The 23,163-nt window shown below is 40.8% G+C and overlaps 1 protein-coding gene across 2 annotated transcripts in view; it reads left to right on the plus strand.

The window, feature by feature from the left end:
* The window catches only part of LOC106566196 (acid-sensing ion channel 1), a 381,807-nt gene that overhangs the window by 343,415 nt on the left and 15,229 nt on the right, over nucleotides 1–23,163 (plus strand). For both annotated transcript variants that reach the window (XM_045691956.1, XM_014134070.2), the window contains 2 exons: nucleotides 13,512–13,568; nucleotides 16,230–16,383. In XM_045691956.1, the coding sequence (XP_045547912.1) occupies nucleotides 13,512–13,568; nucleotides 16,230–16,383 (211 nt within the window). The remainder of the gene's footprint in view (nucleotides 1–13,511; nucleotides 13,569–16,229; nucleotides 16,384–23,163) is intronic.

The following is a 23,163-nucleotide window of genomic DNA, read 5'->3' on the forward strand; positions in this document are numbered from 1 at the left end:
AACCGTATGATAATTAAAGGGGGCATATCAGCAGACAATGAAAGCTCTTACAATATTCAATGATTTCACGGCTTTGGGCTACGTGTGCACCACCAAGTCAGAACAGTAGGCTAAGTTATGAGGGGAAAGGGACCAAATTATTAGGGTAAGGCACATGGGCTACTAACAACTTACTACACAACATACACTTAGTTTTACTTTCTAGCTACAGTATACATATCTCCCTGGCATATTACATCGTTTATGCAGCAGCTGTGCTCACTTGAACAGGGACGTGGCGTGGCGGTCCCTCGTAGGCAAATCTTGTCATCAAAGTCTGGCATTCTCTGGATTTATGGTGCTTTCAAGACAACTGGGAACTCTGGAAAAAAACAAGGTTGAATCATGATGACGTCAGTGATCTTCAGGTCAGAGCTCTAGAAAGAGGCCCGAATTTCCAACTTAATATTCTGAGTTGCATGACGATTCAAAACGTATTTTCCCAGTCAGAGCTAGTTTTTTCTTGAGTTCCCAGTTGTCTTGAACTCATTGAAGTCAGATTTCCCAGTTCTGAGTTAACAGTTGTATTGAGTCCTGCAGAAATCATACTGGATTGACAGCATGGCCAATGTTAAATGTTTATCACTTTATGCTTGGAAAAGAGACCCTTAAACCCAGAATTGGGACTGTACACCCACTCCACTGAATAGCAGGCTAGTGATTGCTTTGCAATGCATGCAGTTAGTCACGGATTGCTTCCAAACCACTCATTGTTAAATTTGCGATTTACAACTTGATGTGTAATGTTTATGGCCAATGACCGATGAGCAACATTACGTTTTATCTATAAATTCTCTTTATTATTTCTCTTCATATGACAAGGATTAAAAAGGATTTGCCAGTAGATTGTTGACTTGATTTATGATGATGACTGCTAGCTTGCTAGCTAAGATTTTGAAAGTATCATGTTGACATGATCAGTCCAATGAAAGCTACTGTAGATATAACATGATTTGACATAATTTTATCTGTGGCCAATGAACTTGAGCCTTCTTAGATGGGCACTTCTAATGTAACTCTATGGCAGCACCCAAGGGGCTTGAATTTTTTAGCTCTACCTTTAGATTTGGCAGTGACGTAGTGTCCCCATGAGTGACAGAACACTGAGCCAATCACGGCGCAACTAAATAACTTTATCAACCCTTACGCTCCGTATTTTCCGCTGTCTGCCCCACCACCACAGAAAGCACTGAACTAGGCTGAAACACCTGCCTGCTCCGAGCTGCCTTACTCAAGAAAACAAAAAAGAGACCATGTTTGTATGGAGGCTTTATTAACTCAAATTAGTTTTATATATTTTTTTACATTGTTTGCAAACTGATACGTATTAATGCCAAAATAACATACAAAACAGACAACCCACCTGCCCTGAATGACGGGTCGCCACTGCCCATATTACAAAACAGACAACCCACCTGCCCTGAATGACGGGTCGCCACTGCCCATATTACAAAACAGACAACCCACCTGCCCTGAATGACGGGTCGCCACTGCCCATATTACAAAACAGACAACCCACCTGCCCTGAATGACGGGTCGCCACTGCCCATATTACAAAACAGACAACCCACCTGCCCTGAATGACGGGTCGCCACTGCCCATATTACAAAACAGACAACCCACCTGCCCTGAATGACGGGTCGCCACTGCCCATATTACAAAACAGACAACCCACCTGCCCTGAATGACGGGTCGCCACTGCCCATATTACAAAAGTACAAAATGCTATTCTGTGCGAGAAATAAATATTCCAAACATAGTCTGGGACAGTTGTGGAATGCGAAAGATCCCAACGTTTAAACAACCACAAGCATCAAAACCACTTTGTTGCGCAATGTGGTTGACGCAACAGATCAGAACGTTTACCTTAAAATGTTGATGAACTATTAGTCTATTTCTTCACATTAAAAGCGCAGCAATGCAAACACAGCAGTAGGCTATAAGCACGAATGTTCCATTAGCGGGAAACACCATTATCAAAAGAGACCGCAAATGCAATTATACATGTAAATGCTTTTATTATAAAGGTGCCTTTTTATGGTGAAAATGATTTTCCCCAAACTTGAAACTCACGTGCTGCTTATATATACCAGTTAGGCTCTACACCCCTTGTAAAGGGGATTCATGCGTTTCATTTTAATAAGTTATTTGGCCACTTTAGTTGTGATACAAACCTTATCAAAACATATAGGCCTATAGGCTAGGCTAGATGAGGTGTGATACTAACCTTATTAGAACATATAGGCCTATAGGCTAGGCTACATGAGGTGTGCGACTATGATTAGAAAAAATGTAAAAATAAAATGTATTGTTTCTTATGCTGGGCATCATTCACAAGTGATAATAAATAAGTGATAGGCTAATATTGTCACCCATCAGACTATTCTTGATTTAATCTCCTCTTTACTTAAACTAAATAATATATGTGTGAAATGTGTTTTGATTTATAATGGACCATTATCATGCACCTGTATTGAAACAGGGTCAGTGGGAAAAAAATACATGTCGTCTATACACTTAAATAGCCAATGGAGGACACTTTTCCCCGTGGTTTATTTTCATTCCAGCCAGGTAGGAAAGATAAGCAATGTGCTGAATATTAGAAAAGTTTATAAATAAATATAGTAGACCTAGCCTATTGAAAGCTGATGGGATCCTCTTCTTTTTAATAGAGGCCATCACTCTGTTTTCTCCTATGATTGCATAGCCTATAGAAATGTTGAGCAACATGAGCTCATGGGATCTGAGTGTTTGATTAGATTTTAGATTACATTTGCATTGATGTCAGAGTGATTAGAGGGACAATAGAGTGCTGAGCACCAGGCAGTTAGTAAGTTTGGTAGGCTACTAATGATCATCAACAGCATCAGAGCTTGGAGAAGCCTAATTACTGTGACTAAACGGTCACGTGGAATTTCACTGCCTTCATGACTAGTGATAATCAACCGATACATTGATGCTGGTGTGTGGTGGTAATACAGTCACCACAACAGCCCTACCCCCTACTGTACTGGTGTGTGGATGGTAATACAGTCACCACAACAGCCCTACTCCCTACTGTACTGGTGTGTGGTGGTAATACAGTCACCACAACAGCCCTACTCCCTACTGTACTGGTGTGTGGTGGTAATACAGTCACCACAACAGCCCTACCCCCTACTGTACTGGTGTGTGGTGGTAATACAGTCACCACAACAGCCCTACCCCCTACTGTACTGGTGTGTGGTGGTAATACAGTCACCACAACAGCCCTACCTCCTACTGTACTGGTGTGTGGTGGTAATACAGTCACCACAACAGCCCTACTCCCTACTGTACTGGTGTGTGGTGGTAATACAGTCACCACAACAGCCCTAATCCCTACTGTACTGGTGTGTGGTGGTAATACAGTCACCACAACAGCCCTACCCCCTACTGTACTGGTGTGTGGTGGTAATACAGTCACCACAACAGCCCTACCCCCTACTGTACTGGTGTGTGGTGGTAATACAGTCACCACAACAGCCCTACCTCCTACTGTACTGGTGTGTGGTGGTAATACAGTCACCACAACAGCCCTACTCCCTACTGTACTGGTGTGTGGTGGTAATACAGTCACCACAACAGCCCTACTCCCTACTGTACTGGTGTGTGGTGGTAATACAGTCACCACAACAGCCCTACCTCCTACTGTACTGGTGTGTGGTGGTAATACAGTCACCACAACAGCCCTACCTCCTACTGTACTGGTGTGTGGTGGTAATACAGTCACCACAACAGCCCTACTCCCTACTGTACTGGTGTGTGGTGGTAATACAGTCACCACAACAGCCCTACCTCCTACTGTACTGGTGTGTGGATGGTAATACAGTCACCACAACAGCCCTACCTCCTACTGTACTGGTGTGTGGTGGTAATACAGTCACCACAACAGCCCTACCCCCTACTGTACTGGTGTGTGGATGGTAATACAGTCACCACAACAGCCCTACCTCCTACTGTACTGGTGTGTGGTGGTAATACATTCACCACAACAGCCCTACCCCCTACTGTACTGGTGTGTGGATGGTAATACAGTCACCACAACAGCCCTACCCCCTACTGTACTGGTGTGTGGTGGTAATACAGTCACCACAACAGCCCTAATCCCTACTGTACTGGTGTGTGGTTGTAATACAGTCACCACAACAGCCCTACCCCCTACTGTACTGGTGTGTGGTGGTAATACAGTCACCACAACAGCCCTACCCCCTACTGTACTGGTGTGTAGTGGTAATACAGTCACCACAACAGCCCTACCTCCTACTGTACTGGTGTGTGGTGGTAATACAGTCACCACAACAGCCCTACTCCCTACTGTACTGGTGTGTGGTGGTAATACAGTCACCACAACAGCCCTACCTCCTACTGTACTGGTGTGTGGATGGTAATACAGTCACCACAACAGCCCTACCTCCTACTGTACTGGTGTGTGGTGGTAATACAGTCACCACAACAGCCCTACCCCCTACTGTACTGGTGTGTGGATGGTAATACAGTCACCACAACAGCCCTACCTCCTACTGTACTGGTGTGTGGTGGTAATACAGTCACCACAACAGCCCTACCCCCTACTGTACTGGTGTGTGGATGGTAATACAGTCACCACAACAGCCCTACCCCCTACTGTACTGGTGTGTGGTGGTAATACAGTCACCACAACAGCCCTACCCCCCTACTGTACTGGTGTGTGGATGGTAATACAGTCACCACAACAGCCCTACCCCCTACTGTACTGGTGTGTGGATGGTAATACAGTCACCACAACAGCCCTACCCCCTACTGTACTGGTGTGTGGATGGTAATACAGTCACCACAACAGCCCTACCCCCTACTGTACTGGTGTGTGGATGGTAATACAGTCACCACAACAGCCCTACCCCCTACTGTACTGGTGTGTGGTGGTAATACAGTCACCACAACAGCCCTACCCCCTACTGTACTGGTGTGTGGTGGTAATACAGTCACCACAACAGCCCTACCCCCCTACTGTACTTGTGTGTGAGGCCATTCACAACCAACCTACATTCATTATATTCTTTAAAACGATAATAAAACTATTGGGTAAATTGCCCTGCCAGCCCATTCCACTATTTAACCCTGTCTCGTCCTACTCCAGAGCAACGGTCTGAGCGGACATATCACTTCACCTCAACACCCCCTGCAGCTGATCTACAGAAAATCCTTACATTCCCAAGCCTTTCTCTGCCACTGAAACCAGAACCTCTGACTTCTGTGACTTACGATCCATTTCTGCAGTACAATTAGCAACCATGGCTATGAATGCATAAAAAGCCTACCTTACTGAGGCACATATTCTTCCCATCACTCTGTCTTGGTCTCTGCCTATTCACAGGAATCCTCTCGGGATTCCTCACCCTGGGCCCATCATCCTCTAACACTCTCTTCACTGCTTCGGCATAAACACTTTCTCTAACCCTGGTAACTTATATCTGAGAGTATGCAGGTTTTCTCTCCTCCCTGAGAGTATGCAGGTTTTCTCTCCTCCCTGAGAGTATGCAGGTTCTCTCCTCCCTGAGAGTATGCAGGTTTTCTCTCCTCCCTGAGAGTATGCAGGTTCTCTCCTCCCTGAGAGTATGCAGGTTCTCTCCTCCCTGAGAGTATGCAGGTTCTTTCCTCCCTGAGAGTATGCAGGTTCTCTCCTCCCTGAGGTCACTAATTAGTAAAGAACTCCCCTCACCTGGTTGTCTAGGTCTCCCCTCACCTGGTTGTCTAGGTCTCAGTAAGGAACTCCCCTCACCTGGTTGTCTAGGTCTCAGTAAGGAACTCCCCTCACCTGGTTGTCTAGGTCTCAGTAAGGAAATCCCCTCACCTGGTTGTCTAGGTCTCAGTAAGGAACTCTCCTCACCTGGTTGTCTAGGTCTCAGTAAGGAACTCTCCTCACCTGGTTGTCTAGGTCTCAGTAAGGAACTCTCCTCACCTGGTTGTCTAGGTCTCAGTAAGGAACTCTCCTCACCTGGTTGTCTAGGTCTCAGTAAGGAACTCCCCTCACCTGGTTGTCTAGGTCTTAATTGAAAGGAAAGAACCTGCAGGCAGTAGGCGCTTCATGGAATGAGTTTAACACCCCTTGCTTAAAGGAAACCAATGTGTCATTTGGGTGAACTATCCCTTTAACTAATCACATGTCTTACCTAAACTTAACCCAACCCCTAACCCCAATCTTAACCAATCACATTTATTTTCCAAACTTAACCAGTCACATTAATTTCAGCCCTCGACGCAGAGCTGCCCCATAAAGATAGATAGAGATCAATACTTGGAAATGTAAAAAGAATTGCAAGGACATTGATATTGACAACTTCGACCATTTTAAAGTAGTCAACTGGGTGGGACTTCCTATGGGTTAAGGAAGGATCACATAATTCCATCCAGGTCATCAGGAGGGATCAGCCAATGAATTATGCTCATTCCATAACTGCAGGTGGCAGAAAAATTGCCGACCTTGGCTTTATACCTGTTCAAACAACACACTCCAGGTGGCAGTATGCATCCTTTCAGTTGGATTACCATCTCAAAGAAGTAGTAGAAGAAGAAAATGCTCTACTTTAAAATGGAGATGGCCTCAATGGCGCTGCCCGTGCTCTCACAGATGCCATAAGTTATAGGGGACCATGACTCAGTCATCCTCTCTGTCACTGACTCTATAGGGAACCATGACTCAGTCATCCTCTCTGTCACTGACTCTATAGGGAACCATGACTCAGTCATCCTCTCTGTTACTGACTCTATAGGGAACCATGACTCAGTCATCCTCTCTGTCACTGACTCTATAGGGAACCATGACTCAGTCATCCTCTCTGTCACTGACTCTATAGGGAACCATGACTCAGTCATCCTCTCTGTCACTGACTCTATAGGGAACCATGACTCAGTCATCCTCTCTGTCACTGACTCTATAGGGAACCATGACTCAGTCATCCTCTCTGTCACTGACTCTATAGGGAACCATGACTCAGTCATCCTCTCTGTCACTGACTCTATAGGGAACCATGACTCAGTCATCCTCTCTGTCAGTGACTCTATAGGGAACCATGACTCAGTCATCCTCTCTGTCACTGACTCTATAGGGAACCATGACTCAGTCATCCTCTCTGTCACTGACTCTATAGGGAACCATGACTCAGTCATCCTCTCTGTCACTGACTCTATAGGGAACCATGACTCAGTCATCCTCTCTGTTACTGACTCTATAGGGAACCATGACTCAGTCATCCTCTCTGTCACTGACTCTATAGGGAACCATGACTCAGTCATCCTCTCTGTTACTGACTCTATAGGGAACCATGACTCAGTCATCCTCTCTGTCACTGACTCTATAGGGAACCATGACTCAGTCATCCTCTCTGTTACTGACTCTATAGGGAACCATGACTCAGTCATCCTCTCTGTCACTGACTCTATAGGGAACCATGACTCAGTCATCCTCTCTGTCACTGACTCTATAGGGAACCATGACTCAGTCATCCTCTCTGTCAGTGACTCTATAGGGAACCATGACTCAGTCATCCTCTCTGTCACTGACTCTATAGGGAACCATGACTCAGTCATCATCTCTGTCACTGACTCTATAGGGAACCATGACTCAGTCATCCTCTCTGTTACTGACTCTATAGGGAACCATGACTCAGTCATCCTCTCTGTCACTGACTCTATAGGGAACCATGACTCAGTCATCCTCTCTGTCACTGACTCTATAGGGAACCATGACTCAGTCATCCTCTCTGTTACTGACTCTATAGGGAACCATGACTCAGTCATCCTCTCTGTCACTGACTCTATAGGGAACCATGACTCAGTCATCCTCTCTGTCACTGACTCTATAGGGAACCATGACTCAGTCATCCTCTCTGTCACTGACTCTATAGGGAACCATGACTCAGTCATCCTCTCTGTTACTGACTCTATAGGGAACCATGACTCAGTCATCCTCTCTGTCACTGACTCTATAGGGAACCATGACTCAGTCATCCTCTCTGTCACTGACTCTATAGGGAACCATGACTCAGTCATCCTCTCTGTTACTGACTCTATAGGGAACCATGACTCAGTCATCCTCTCTGTTACTGACTCTATAGGGAACCATGACTCAGTCATCCTCTCTGTCACTGACTCTATAGGGAACCATGACTCAGTCATCCTCTCTGTCACTGACTCTATAGGGAACCATGACTCAGTCATCCTCTCTGTTACTGACTCTATAGGGAACCATGACTCAGTCATCCTCTCTGTTACTGACTCTATAGGGAACCATGACTCAGTCATCCTCTCTGTCACTGACTCTATAGGGAACCATGACTCAGTCATCCTCTCTGTTACTGACTCTATAGGGAACCATGACTCAGTCATCCTCTCTGTTACTGACTCTATAGGGAACCATGACTCAGTCATCCTCTCTGTTACTGACTCTATAGGGAACCATGACTCAGTCATCCTCTCTGTTACTGACTCTATAGGGATCCAACAAAACTCTTAAAACAGATTTTGTTCAGTAGGGTTAGTTGGCACATGCTGCAGTGGGGTTTTTATCTCAACTCTCAAATCAAATCAAATGTTATTGGTCACATACACATGGTTAGCAGATGTTAATGCGAGTGTAGCGAAATGCTTGTGCTTCTAGTTCCGACCGTGCAGTAATATCTAACAAGTATTCTAACAATTCCCCAACAACTACCTAATACACACAAATCTAAAAGGTGTGAATGAGAATGTGTACATATAAATATATGGATGAGCGATGACCGAGCGGCATAGGCAAGGTTTGTTTAATGTGATGGATTAGACTGGGCTGAAGATGAGAAAGACACAAAAAGTAAAGCTTCCATTTTCCTGTGGTCTATTGTTAATTATGAAATGGGTAGTAGCAGACTAGATTGGCTGTGCTGGATTTGTCAGAACAATTGCTATGCCGATGTTTGTCAGCCTAATTAGTTTAAAGGGCCAGCGATACAATAGCAGTTCTACTTCATTCCTGATTAGGCATATCAAATTGTGGAATCTAAATTGTATTATGATTCATTCCTATAGAAACCATGGTTGTCAGTCAAATCAGTGCTATCTAAATGTGCAATCTAGCTTTTATTCTGAATTGTTCCTATAACCAGCTCCTGTAATTGATGCTTGTTAGAAGTAACAGTAGCAGTGTCTCTCAGTAGTTATTCTGAGAGACACTTGTCCTCAGAGACTCCATTAGTCATCTGCACTGTGAAGGACCATCCTCCACACTGTCCCAAATGGCAGCCTATTCCCCTCTGTGGTGCACAGCTTTTGACTAAGGGTCTCTGGTCAAAAAGTAACTCACTATCTAGGGCTTCTGTCATGATCTCATTCATCATTCCTCACCAAACCTGCCGGTGGCATGTACTGGATGTGAAGAAGTATAATTACTGGATGTGAATAAGTACAATTAATGGATGTGAATAAGTATAATTACTGGATGTAAATAAGTATAATTACTGGATGTGAATAAGTATAATTACTGGATGTGAATAAGTATAATTAATGGATGTGAATAAGTATAATTAATGGATGTGAATAAGTATAATTACTGGATGTGAATAAGTACAATTAATGGATGTGAATAAGTATAATTACTGGATGTGAACAGAGTGGCAGGGATGTGAATAAGTATAATTAATGGATGTGAATAAGTATAATTAATGGATGTGAATAAGTATAATTACTGGATGTGAATAGATGTGAATAAGTATAATTACTGGATGTAAATAAGTATAATTACTGGATGTGAATAAGTATAATTACTGGATGTGAATAAGTATAATTACTGGATGTGAATAAGTATAATTACTGGATGTGAATAAGTATAATTAATGGATGTGAATAAGTATAATTACTGGATGTGAATAAGTATAATTAATGGGTGTGAATAAGTATAATTAATGGATGTGAATAAGTATAATTACTGGATGTTAATAAGTATAATTACTGGATGTGAATAAGTATGATTACTGGATGTGAATAAGTATAATTACTGGATGTGAATAAGTATAATTACTGGATGTGAATACGTATAATTACTGGATGTGAATAAGTATAATTACTGGATGTGAATAAGTATAATTAATGGATGTGAATAAGTATAATTACTGGATGTGAATAAGTATAATTAATGGATGTGAATAAGTATAATTAATGGATGTGAATAAGTATAATTAATGGATGTGAATAAGTATAATTACTGGATGTGAATAAGTATAATTACTGGATGTAAATAAGTATAATTAATGGATGTGAATAAGTATAATTACTGGATGTGAATAAGTATAATTAATGGATGTGAATAAGTATAATTACTGGATGTGAATAAGTATAATTACTGGATGTGAATAAGTATAATTACTGGATGTGAATAAGTATAATTACTGGATGTGAATAAGTATAATTAATGGATGTGAATAAGTATAATTAATGGATGTGAATAAGTATAATTACTGGATGTAAATAACTATAATTACTGGATGTGAATAAGTATAATTAATGGATGTGAATAAGTATAATTACTGGATGTAAATAAGTATAATTACTGGATGTGAATAAGTATAATTACTGGATGTGAATAAGTATAATTACTGGATGTTAATAAGTATAATTACTGGATGTGAATAAGTATAATTACTGGATGTGAATAAGTATAATTACTGGATGTGAATAAGTATAATTACTGGATGTGAATACGTATAATTACTGGATGTGAATAAGTATAATTACTGGATGTGAATAAGTATAATTAATGGATGTGAATAAGTATAATTAATGGATGTGAATAAGTATAATTACTGGATGTGAATAAGTATAATTAATGGATGTGAATAAGTATAATTAATGGATGTGAATAAGTATAATTAATGGATGTGAATAAGTATAATTACTGGATGTGAATAAGTATAATTACTGGATGTAAATAAGTATAATTAATGGATGTGAATAAATATAATTACTGGATGTGAATAAGTATAATTACTGGATGTAAATAAGTATAATTAATGGATGTGAATAAGTATAATTACTGGATGTGAATAAGTATAATTAATGGATGTGAATAAGTATAATTACTGGATGTGAATAAGTATAATTACTGGATGTGAATAAGTATAATTACTGGATGTGAATAAGTATAATTACTGGATGTGAATAAGTATAATTACTGGATGTGAATAAGTATAATTAATGGATGTGAATAAGTATAATTACTGGATGTGAATAAGTATAATTAATGGATGTGAATAAGTATAATTAATGGATGTGAATAAGTATAATTACTGGATGTAAATAACTATAATTACTGGATGTGAATAAGTATAATTAATGGATGTGAATAAGTATAATTACTGGATGTAAATAAGTATAATTACTGGATGTGAATAAGTATAATTACTGGATGTGAATAAGTATAATTAATGGATGTGAATAAGTATAATTACTGGATGTTAATAAGTATAATTACTGGATGTGAATAAGTATAATTACTGGATGTGAATAAGTATAATTACTGGATGTGAATAAGTATAATTACTGGATGTGAATACGTATAATTACTGGATGTGAATAAGTATAATTAATGGATGTGAATAAGTATAATTAATGGATGTGAATAAGTATAATTAATGGATGTGAATAAGTATAATTACTGGATGTGAATAAGTATAATTAATGGATGTGAATAAGTATAATTAATGGATGTGAATAAGTATACTTAATGGATGTGAATAAGTATAATTACTGGATGTAAATAAGTATAATTACTGGATGTGAATAAGTATAATTACTGGATGTGAATAAGTATAATTAATGGACGTGAATAAGTATAATTACTTGATGTGAATAAGTATAATTAATGGATGTGAATAAGTATAATTACTGGATGTAAATAAGTATAATTACTGGATGTGAATAAGTATAATTACTGGATGTGAATAAGTATAATTACTGGATGTAAATAAGTATAATTACTGGATGTAAATAAGTATAATTACTGGATGTGAATAAGTATAATTACTGGATGTGAATAAGTATAATTACTGGATGTGAATAAGTATAATTACTGGATGTGAATAAGTATAATTAATGGATGTGAATAAGTATAATTAATGGTTTTGAATAAGAATAATTAATGCATGTGAATAAGTATAATTACTGGATGTGAATAAGTATAATTAATGGATGTGAATAAGTATAATTAATGGATGTGAACAAGTATAATTAATGGTTTTGAATAAGTATAATTAATGGATGTGAATAAGTATAATTAATGGATGTGAATAAGTATAATTAATGGATGTGAATAAGTATAATTAATGGATGTGAATAAGTATAATTAATGGATGTGAATAAGTATAATTACTGTATGTGAATAAGTATAATTAATGGATGTGAATAAGTATAATTACTGGATGTGAATAAGTATAATTAATGGATGTGAATAAGTATAATTACTGGATGTGAATAAGTATAATTAATGAATGTGAATAAGTATAATTAATGGATGTGAATAAGTATAATTACTGGATGTGAATAAGTATAATTACTGGATGTGAATAAGTATAATTACTGGATGTGAATAAGTATAATTAATGGATGTGAATAAGTATAATTACTGGATGTGAATAAGTATAATTAATGAATGTGAATAAGTATAATTACTGTATGTGAATAAGTATAATTAATGGATGTGAATAAGTATAATTACTGGATGTGAATAAGTATAATTACTGGATGTGAATAAGTATAATTACTGGATGTGAATAACTATAATTACTGGATGTGAATAAGTATAATTAATGGATGTGAATAAGTATAATTACTGGATGTGAATAAGTATTATTAATGAATGTGAATAAGTATAATTAATGGATGTGAACAGCGTGGCAGGGATGTGAATAAGTATAATTACTGTATGTGAATAAGTATAATTAATGGATGTGAATAAGTATAATTACTGGATGTGAATAAGTATAATTAATGGATGTGAATAAGTATAATTACTGGATGTGAATAAGTATAATTACTGGATGTGAATAAGTATAATTACTGGATGTGAATAAGTATAATTAATGGATGTGAATAAGTATAATTAATGGATGTGAACAGCGTGGCAGGGATGTGAATAAGTATAATTATACGACAGGGGGGAGCTAATTCACTGTATCTCGGACATCAGGTTGTTGTGGTTTGTCTCTAACTGTGTTGTCACTGATAGAAGAGTTGTGCATTCTAGAGAAAATGAAAGGACACCAGTGTTAATGAAATCAATGAATTAATTTCATAGGAGGTTAGATCACATTTTAGGGAGACGTTTTCTAGGCAGATGAGACAGACCAGAGAAAGAAAAAGAAGAGTTGTAGACGCCAGACAAGTCCCTCTTCATCATCTTCCTCCTCTTCATCCAGGACGTTGTGTCTCTGTTATGTCTTCCTCAGGAGATGCCCCTTACTGTACCCCAGAGCAGTACAAGGAGTGTGCTGACCCTGCCTTGGGTAAGTTAAACCTCTGTCTGGCTGTCTGGCTGTCTATCTCTCTCTCTCTCTCTCTCTCTCTCTCTTTCTTTCTTTCAATTTTTCTCTCTCTCCTCTCTCTCTCCTCTCTCTCTCTCTCCTCTCTCTCTCTCCTCTCTCTCTCTCTTTCTCTCTCTCTCCTCTCTCTCTCCTCTCTCTCTCTCTTTCTCTCTCTCTTTCTCCTCTCTCTCTCTTTTGCTCTGTCTCTCTTTTGCTCTGTATCTCTCTTTCGCTCTCTCTCTCTCTGTCTCTCTCTCTTTCTTTCTTTCCATTTTTCTCTCTCCTCTCTCTCCTCTCTCTCTCTGTCTGTCTCTCTCTCTCACTTTCACTCGCTCTCTTTCTCTGTCTGTCTGTCTGTCTGTCTGTCTGTCTGTCTGTCTGTCTGTCTGTCTGTCTGTCTGTCTGTCTGTCTGTCTGTCTGTCTGTCTGTCTGTCTGTCTGTCTGTCTGTCTGTCTGTCTGTCTGCCTGCCTGCCTGCTTCTTTCAAATTGTGCCGTCTCTTTCTACCGAATCAGGGCTTTGTCTGTTTCTCAATCAATCAATCAAATGTATTTATAAAGCCCTTCTTACATCAGCTGATGTCACAAAGTGCTGTACAGAAACCCAACCTAAAACCCCAAACAGCAAGCAATGCAGGTGTAGAAGCACGGTGGCTAGGAAAAACTCCCTAGAAAGGCCAAAACCTAGGATGAAACCTAGAGAGGAACTAGGCTATGAGGGGTGGCCAGTCCTCTTCTGGCTGTGCCGAGGTGGAGATTATAACAGAACATGGCCAAGATGTTCAAATGGTCATAGATGACCAGCAGGGTCAAATAATAATAATCACAGTGGTTGTCGAGGCTGCACCTCAGGAGTAAATGTCAGTTGGCTTTCAGAGTATCTCTACCGCTCCTGCTGTCTCTAGAGAGTTGGAAACAGCAGGTCTGGGACTGGTATCACATCCAGTGAACAGGTCAGGCTTCCATAGCCGCAGGCAGAACAGTTGAAACTGGAGCAGCAGCACGGCCAGGTGGACTGGGGACAGCCAGCAGCATACCACCCTGCATCCCACTGCTGGCTTACTTCTGAAGCTAAGCAGAGGTGGTCCTGGTCAGTCCCTGGATGGGAGACCAGATGCTGCTGGAAGTGGTGTTGGAGGGCCAGTAGGAGGCACTCTTTCCTCTGGTCTAAAATATATCCCAATGCCCCAGGGTTGTGATTGGGGACACTGCCCTGTGTAGGGTGCCGTCTTTCGGATGGGACGTTAAATGGGTGTCCTGACTCTCTGAGGTCATTAAAGATCCCATTGCACTTATCGTAAGAGTAGGGGTGTTAACCCCGGTGTCCTGGCTAAATTCCCAATCTGGTCCTCATACCATCACGGCCACCTAATCATCCCCAGCTTACAATTGGCTCATTCATCCCCCTCCTATCCCATGTAACTATTCCCCAGGTCGTTGCTTTAAATGAGAATGTGTTCTCAGTCAACTTACCTGGTAAAATAATGGGAAAATTAAAAAATTAAATCAGGCCAGGTAGTCCTGAGGCATGGTCCTAGGGCTCAGGTTCTCTGAGAGCGAGAGAGAGAGAATTAGAGAGAGCATACTTAAATTCACACAGGACACTGGATAAGACAGGAGAAATACTCCAGATATAACAGACTGACCCTAGCCCCCCGACACATAAACTACTGCAGCATAAATACTGGAGGCTGAGACAGGAGGGGTCAGGAGACACTGTGGCCCCATCCGATGATACCCCCGGACAGGGCCAAACAGGCAGGATATAACCCCACCCACTTTACCAAAGCACAGCCCCCACACCACTAGAGGGATATCTTCAACCACCAACTTACCATCCTGAGACAACAAGCTCTCACAGCCTTACAGTAGAATTAGATGTTTATCCACTTTTCTCCAAACGTCAAATTTCGAAGTTGCTCTCACAGTCTCACTGCATAATTTCATGTTTATCCACGTATTTCGAATTTGCTGCAGAAGTGAAATTTAAAGTGTTTTTGACACCCTGGGTTGATTTCTCCTGTTCAGTATTGTTCTGTTTCTCCAAATGTCAAATTTCGAAGTTGCTCCAAACATCAAATGTAGAAGGTTAAGGGTTAAGGTTTTGGATAATGTTAAAACATTAAGTTTAGGCACTCATTCAGAATGTTCTTCCTGATGGTAGTAGCGCTCACTGTTGCCCCTAGTGGCCGGATTTGAAGGCCTTTCCCGACGTCATCGGGACATGGATAGACGTCCAATTTCGAAGTCATTCTTGAGCGATCTGCCTGGTCATGACCCTTACTGTTGGTGCTTCAATTCAATCCAATTCAATACATTATTAGAATAAGTACTCTTCTTACTTCTTGTCTTTATAACTCCCCGATTTATTTGTTTTTCTATTCCATCACTTGATCTTTGGTTATGCTATTCTATTTTATTCTGTTCTATTCTATTCTATTCTATTTTATTCTGTTCTATTCTATTCTGTTCTATTCTATTCTATTCTGTACTATTCTATGCTATTCTATTCTGTTCTATTCTATGCTATTCTATTCTGTTCTATTCTGTGGTATTCTGTTCTATTCTATGCTATTCTATTCTGTTCTATGCTATTCTATTCTGTTCTATTCTATGCTATTCTATTCTATTCTTGTGTCCTTAGACTTCCTGGTGGAGAGGGATAATGACTACTGTGTGTGTGAGACGCCCTGCAACATGACACGCTTTGGAAAAGAGATGTCGTTCGTCAAGATTCCCAGTAAGGCCTCAGCCAAGTACCTGGCCAAGAAGTACAACAAGACAGAGCAATACATTGCGTAAGTGTACCTGTCTGCTCCTTATCTATCTGTCAGGTGTGGAAGTTTACCTGTCTGTTCCTTATCTATCTGTCAGGTGTGGAAGTGTACCTGTCTGTTCCTTATCTATCTGTCAGGTGTGGAAGTGTACCTGTCTGTTCCTTATCTATCTGTCAGGTGTGGAAGTGTACCTGTCTGCTCCTTATCTATCTGTCAGGTGTGGAAGTGTACCTGTCTGCTCCTTATCTATCTGTCAGGTGTGGAAGTGTACCTGTCTGTTCCTTATCTATCTGTCAGGTGTGGAAGTGTACCTGTCTGTTCCTTATCTATCTGTCAGGTGTGGAAGTGTACCTGTCTGTTCCTTATCTATCTGTCAGGTGTGGAAGTGTACCTGTCTGTTCCTTATCTATCTGTCAGGTGTGGAAGTGTACCTGTCTGCTCCTTATCTATCTGTCAGGTGTGGAAGTGTACCTGTCTGTTCCTTATCTATCTGTCAGGTGTGGAAGTGTACCTGTCTGTTCCTTATCTATCTGTCAGGTGTGGAAGTGTACCTGTCTGCTCCTTATCTATCTGTCAAGTGTGGAAGTGTACCTGTCTGCTCCTTATCTATCTGTCAGGTGTGGAAGTGTACCTGTCTGTTCCTTATCTATCTGTCAGGTGTGGAAGTGTACCTGTCTACTCCTTATCTATCTGTCAGGTGTGGAAGTGTACCTGTCTGTTCCTTATCTATCTGTCAGGTGTGGAAGTGTACCTGTCTGTTCCTTATCTATCTGTCAGGTGTGGAAGTGTACCTGTCTGTTCCTTATCTATCTGTCAGGTGTGGAAGTGTACCTGTCTGCTCCTTATCTATCTGTCAGGTGTGGAAGTGTACCTGTCTGTTCCTTATCTATCTGTCAGGTGTGGAAGTGTACCTGTCTGTTCCTTATCTATCTGTCAGGTGTGGAAGTGTACCTGTCTGCTCCTTATCTATCTGTCAAGTGTGGAAGTGTACCTGTCTGCTCCTTATCTATCTGTCAGGTGTGGAAGTGTACCTGTCTGTTCCTTATCTATCTGTCAGGTGTGGAAGTGTACCTGTCTACTCCTTATCTATCTGTCAAGTGTGGAAGTGTACCTGTCTGCTCCTTATCTATCTGTCAGGTGTGGAAGTGTACCTGTCTGCTCCTTATCTATCTGTCAGGTGTGGAAGTGTACCTGTCTGCTCCTTATCTATCTGTCAAGTGTGGAAGTGTAAAGGAAAGACAATATGAAGAATCATGTAGCACTCCCTGTATGTTGATTTCTTGTGAAAGGTTAAAGTTGTATTGCGAAAAGGATAACCATGAAGTCTTTAGACATAGTCACCATGACAGTCGGTGATATAAGATGACATGTTTCTTATTTAAAGGTTAACGACAACAAACAGACAAAACAGCAGATCTATTAGAGAGTTATTCTGTTCCCTGAGACAAATTCATCATAGACATCATCTAAATTCTCAGTGGATAGAAAAGGGATCTTTCTCATCCTCCCGTCTGTTTAGAGATCAGATTGGAATGAATTTGCATAAATAAATATGTCTTGAGAAGAGAGAGAGAGAGAGAGAGAGAGAGAGAGAGAGAGAGAGAGAGAGAGAGAGAGAGAGAGAGAGATGCAAAGGGTCAGAAACTTTCCAGTAATTTTCCATGGGAAGTTAAGCCCTGGATTTTGAGGAATTTGGCTTTTATTCATCAAAAAAGTTATTGCACACTAATGAGATCCTATTGAGCCCACACTCCTACACTGTCTGAGCCAAGGACGACATGCTTTCTAGTAAGGGTTGATTACCATACTGGGTGGGGTGAATATATTTCATATGACATTCATTATTTTATGTTAACTAGTAAATAGTAGCCTACAGCAAAGTGTGTTTAAATCATTTCCAACTTCTGCAACAATTTCTGCTAGTTAGTTTTTGCTACCATGTGGGGTTTTAGCTTGCTTGAGCCGGCTAACTGAGGAGTGTTAATTCACCTGTTTCCATACATGTTTAATTTTAAAACATTTATCTTACAAAGGAGTTAATCTAACTATTTATTTGTACATGGAATTGTATTTGTTGTTTTTTTTACAAAAATGTTAAAGTTCCCTCAGCGCTCACAACAAGCAACCTCTGACTAAAGTCCCTCTACTTCTATTGGAGGTGAAAATGATGAATCAGACACCTTATCGATAGCAACAGCTCCTGGTCCTCCTGGAATCAGAATGATTTTTTTTGACTCAATGGAGGAACGTAGTCAGAGAAATGCTGATGAATGTCTTGATCGAGCTGTGTATGCAACTGGGTCACCTCTGATGCTCACAGGCAATGTGTATTGGAAGAGATTTCTGAATGTTTTTCACAATGCATACACAACTCCAACCAGACATGCTTTATCTACTCATTTGCTGGATGCAGAGTTCAACAGAGTTCAAGTGAAGGTCAAGCAAATCATAGAGAAAGCAGACTGTATTGCAATCATCTCTGATGGGTGGTCGAATGTTGGTGGGCAAGGAATAATTAACTACAAAATCTCCGCCCCTCAACCAGTATTCTACAAGAGCACAGACACAAGGGACAACAGACACACCGGTCTCTACATTGCAGATTGGCTGAAGGCAGTCATCGATGACCTTGGACCACAGAAGGTATTTGCACTGGTGCTGCGAACATGAAGGCTGCTTGGTCTAAAGTGGAGGAGTCCTACCCTGACGTTACAGCTCATGCATTGAATCTGCTCCTCAAGGACACCATGGCACTGAAAACAATGGATACACTCTACAACATAACCAAGGAAATGGTTAGGTATGTGAAGGGTCATCAAGTTATAGCAGCAATCTACCTCACCAAGCAAAGTGAGAAGAATAAGAGCACCACATTGAAGCTGCCCAGCAACACCAGTTGGGGTGGTGTTGTCATCATGTTTGACAGTCTCCTGGAGGGGAAGGAGTCTCTCCAAGAAATGTCCATATCACAGTCTGTCAATATGGACAGCCCCATCAAGAGGATCCTCCTGGATGATGTATTTTGGGAGAGAGTGGAAAGCAGCCTGAAACCTACAGCAGTAGCCATTGCACGGATTGAGGTAGACAATGCCATCCTGTCTGATGTTCAGACTCTGTTTGCAGATGTAAGAGAAGAAATCTGTACTGCCCTGCCCACTTCACTGTTGCTCCAAGCAGAGGAAACTGCAGTTCTGAAATACATAAAAAAAATGTGAAGACTTCTTCCTGAAGCCCATACACACCGCAGCGTACATGTTGGACCCCAAGTATGCTGGCAAGAGCATCCTGTCTGGTGCTGAGATCAACAAGGCCTATGGTGTCATCACTACTGTGTCTTGCCACCCTGGCCTGGATGAGGGCAAGGTTCTTGGCAGTCTGGTTAAGTACACTTCCATGAAAGGGCTTTGGGATGGAGATGCAATATGGCAGTCGTGCCAACATATCTCATCAGCCACCTGGTGGAAGGGACTTTGTGGATCTGAGGCTCTTTCCCCTGTTGCCTCCATCATCCTCCAAATCCCACCAACATCAGCCGCCTCAGAGCGCAACTGGTCCTTGTTTGGGAACACACACACCAAAGCACGCAACAGGCTGACCAATACAAGGGTTGAAAAATTGGTGGCCATCCGGTCTATATTTGAGTTTTTTTGAGACTGACAACAAGCCATCCTCAACAAGGTTGGAAAGTGACAGTGAAGATGAGGTCTGATGTTCAAGGGGTGGACATCGAGGTTCAGGGAGAAGACATGGAGGCCTGAGAGGAAGACAACCAAAGCTTGAGTTTCTAGTCTATCATTTTACAGATGAATGTTGAAAACGTTTTTGGGAGATGCAATTGATAATTGGGGATCATTCAATATTCCCTTTCTTTTGTTGTTCAGTGAAATCATCCCATGTGAAGAGTCAACTCATTTAATTCAAGTTCAATTCGTGACATTTTTTCTTTTTTCTATTGGAAGGATTGTGTGTGTGTGTGTGTGGATAGACAGTCAAAACACCAGGTATTTAAACATTTACCTTTTGGTTTATCATCTGGGAACAGCATCAGAGAGAAACAGCTGTATTGTTGATGGAAACTCAGGTGTGGATAGAACTAGAACTGTCCCAAACGACACCCTATTCCCTATGTAGTGGTCTACTATTTAGGGAATATAGTGCAGTTTGACTTGCCTTGCAGTTGGATTCCTGTAATTCGATATAACACTTGTCTACTGGATATTCAGAAACAAAATAATCCACTATGTGCCCCGAGGCCTTAACATACAGCAATCCCTGCTTGATATTCTAAAGACGAGAGATGAGATAGATGAGAGAGAAAGGGAGCGGAAAAGAGAGAGAGAGACAGAGATGAGAGAGAAATTGAGAGGAAGAGAGAGAGAGACAGAGAGAAAGAGAGAGAGACAGAGAGAGAGAGAGAGAGATGAGAGAGAGACAGAGAGAGAGATGAGAGAGAGACAGAGAGAGTGAGAGAGAGAGATGTTTACTATACAATAAATGCCTTCAAATTGATTTGAGAGAGAGAAAATACAATAGGGTGAACTCACAACATTTCCTCTGTATGTATATTCTGTATGTATCCTCTGTATGTATCCTCTGTATGTGTCTTCTGTATGTGTCTTCTGTATGTGTCCTCTGTATGTATCCTCTGTATGTATCCTCTGTATGTGTCTTCTGTATGTGTCCTCTGTATGTATCCTCTGTATGTGTCCTCTGTATGTGTCTTCTGTATGTGTCCTCTGTATGTGTCCTCTGTATGTTTCCTCTGTATGTATCCTCTGTATGTATCCTCTGTATGTGTCCTCTGTATGTATCCTCTGTATGTATCCTCTGTATGTATCCTCTGTATGTGTCTTCTGTATGTGTCCTCTGTATGTATCCTCTGTATGTATCCTCTGTATGTATCCTCTGTATGTGTCCTCTGTATGTATCCTCTGTATGTGTCCTCTGTATGTGTCCTCTGTATGTATCCTAACCAGGTGTCTGGTTAGACTGTAAACTCTCCTTCCAGACTCACATTAAGCATCTCCAATCCAAAATTAAATCTAGATTCCGCTTCCTATTTCGCAACAAAGTGTCCTTCACTCATGCTGCCAAACATACCCTCGTAAAACTGACCATCCTACCGATCCTCGACTTTGGCGATGTCATTTACAAAATAGCCTCCAACACTCTACTCAGCAAATTGGATGCTGTCTATCACAGTGCCATCCGTTTTGTCACCAAAGCCCCATATACTACCCACCACTTGCGACCTGTATGCTCTCGTTGGCTGGCCCTCGCTTCATACTCGTCGCCAAAGCGACTGGCTCCAGGTCATCTACAAGTCTCTGCTAGGAAAAGCCCCGCCTTATCTCAGCTCACTGTTCACCATAGCAGCACCCACCTGTAGCACTGATCATCCACAAAGCCAATTCTTCCTTTGGCCGCCTTTCCTTCGAGTTCTCTGCTGCCAATGACTGGAACGAACTGCAAAAATCCCTGAAGCTGGAGACGCATATCTCCCTCAATAGCTTTAAACACCAGCTGTCAGAGCATCTTACAGATCACTGCACCTGTACATAGCCCATCTGTAAATAGCCCATCCAACTACCTCATCCCCATACTGTATTTATTTATCTTGCTCCTTTGCACCCCAGTATCTCTACTTGCACATTGATCTTCTGCACATCTACCATTCCAGTGTTTAATTGCTATATTGTAATTACTTCACCACCATGGCCTATTTATTGCCTTACCTCCCATATCCTACCTCATTTGCACATACTGTATATAAACTTTTTCTATTGTATTATTGACTGTATGTTTGTTTATTCCATGTGTAACTCTGTGTTGTTGTCTGTGTCACACTGCTTTGCTTTATCTTGGCCAGATCACAATTGTAATTTGTTTTACATTTTAGTCATTTAGCAGACACTCTTATCCAGAGCGACTTACAGTAGTGAAAGCATACATTTTTCTTTACGTACTGGTCCCCCGTGGGAATTGAACCCACAACCCTGGCGTTGCAAACACCATGCCCTACCAACTGAGCCACACGGGGCTCAACTAGCCTACCTGGTTAAATAAAGGTGAAATTTTATTTTTTTAAGAATGTATCCTCTGTATGTTTAGGCTGTATGTATCCTTAGAGTGTATCCTCTGTATGTATCCTTCAATGGCCTGTCCAAGCCAGAAGGAATAAATAAAATAAATAATTGAAGGCAAATGACACACACACACACATACTGCTCTAGAGATAGCCATGGTTATTCTAATATCCGAAACAGATGTTAGTATTTAATTACTTAAGATAGTATTCATTTCTGGGAAGAAAATAAAAAAAACAGGCCTATTTGAATGAAAAGGCTTTGTTAAATAAAATGATCTTGGTGACATTGATACATACAAGGACCATGACTTAAAACCTCTCTAGGGAAGGTGGGACGAAATCGTCCCACCTACGCAACAGCCAGTGTAATCCCGTGGCGCGATATTCAAATACCTTAGAAATGCTATTACTTCAATTTCTCAAACATATGACTATTTTACACCATTTTAAAGACAAGACTCTCGTTAATATAACCACACTGTCGGATTTCAAAAATGCTTTAAAACAAAAGCAAAAAATTAGATTATGTCAGCAGAGTACACAGCCAGAAATAATCACACACCCATTTTTCAAGCTAGCATATAATGTCACATAAACCCAAACCACAGCTAAATGCAGCACTAACCTTTGATAATCTTCATCAGATGACAATCCTAGGACATTATGTTATACAATACATGCATGTTTTGTTCAATCAAGTTCATATTTATATC

Source organism: Salmo salar, chromosome ssa12 (assembly GCF_905237065.1).
Source record: "Salmo salar chromosome ssa12, Ssal_v3.1, whole genome shotgun sequence".
Lineage (NCBI taxonomy): Eukaryota > Metazoa > Chordata > Actinopteri > Salmoniformes > Salmonidae > Salmo > Salmo salar.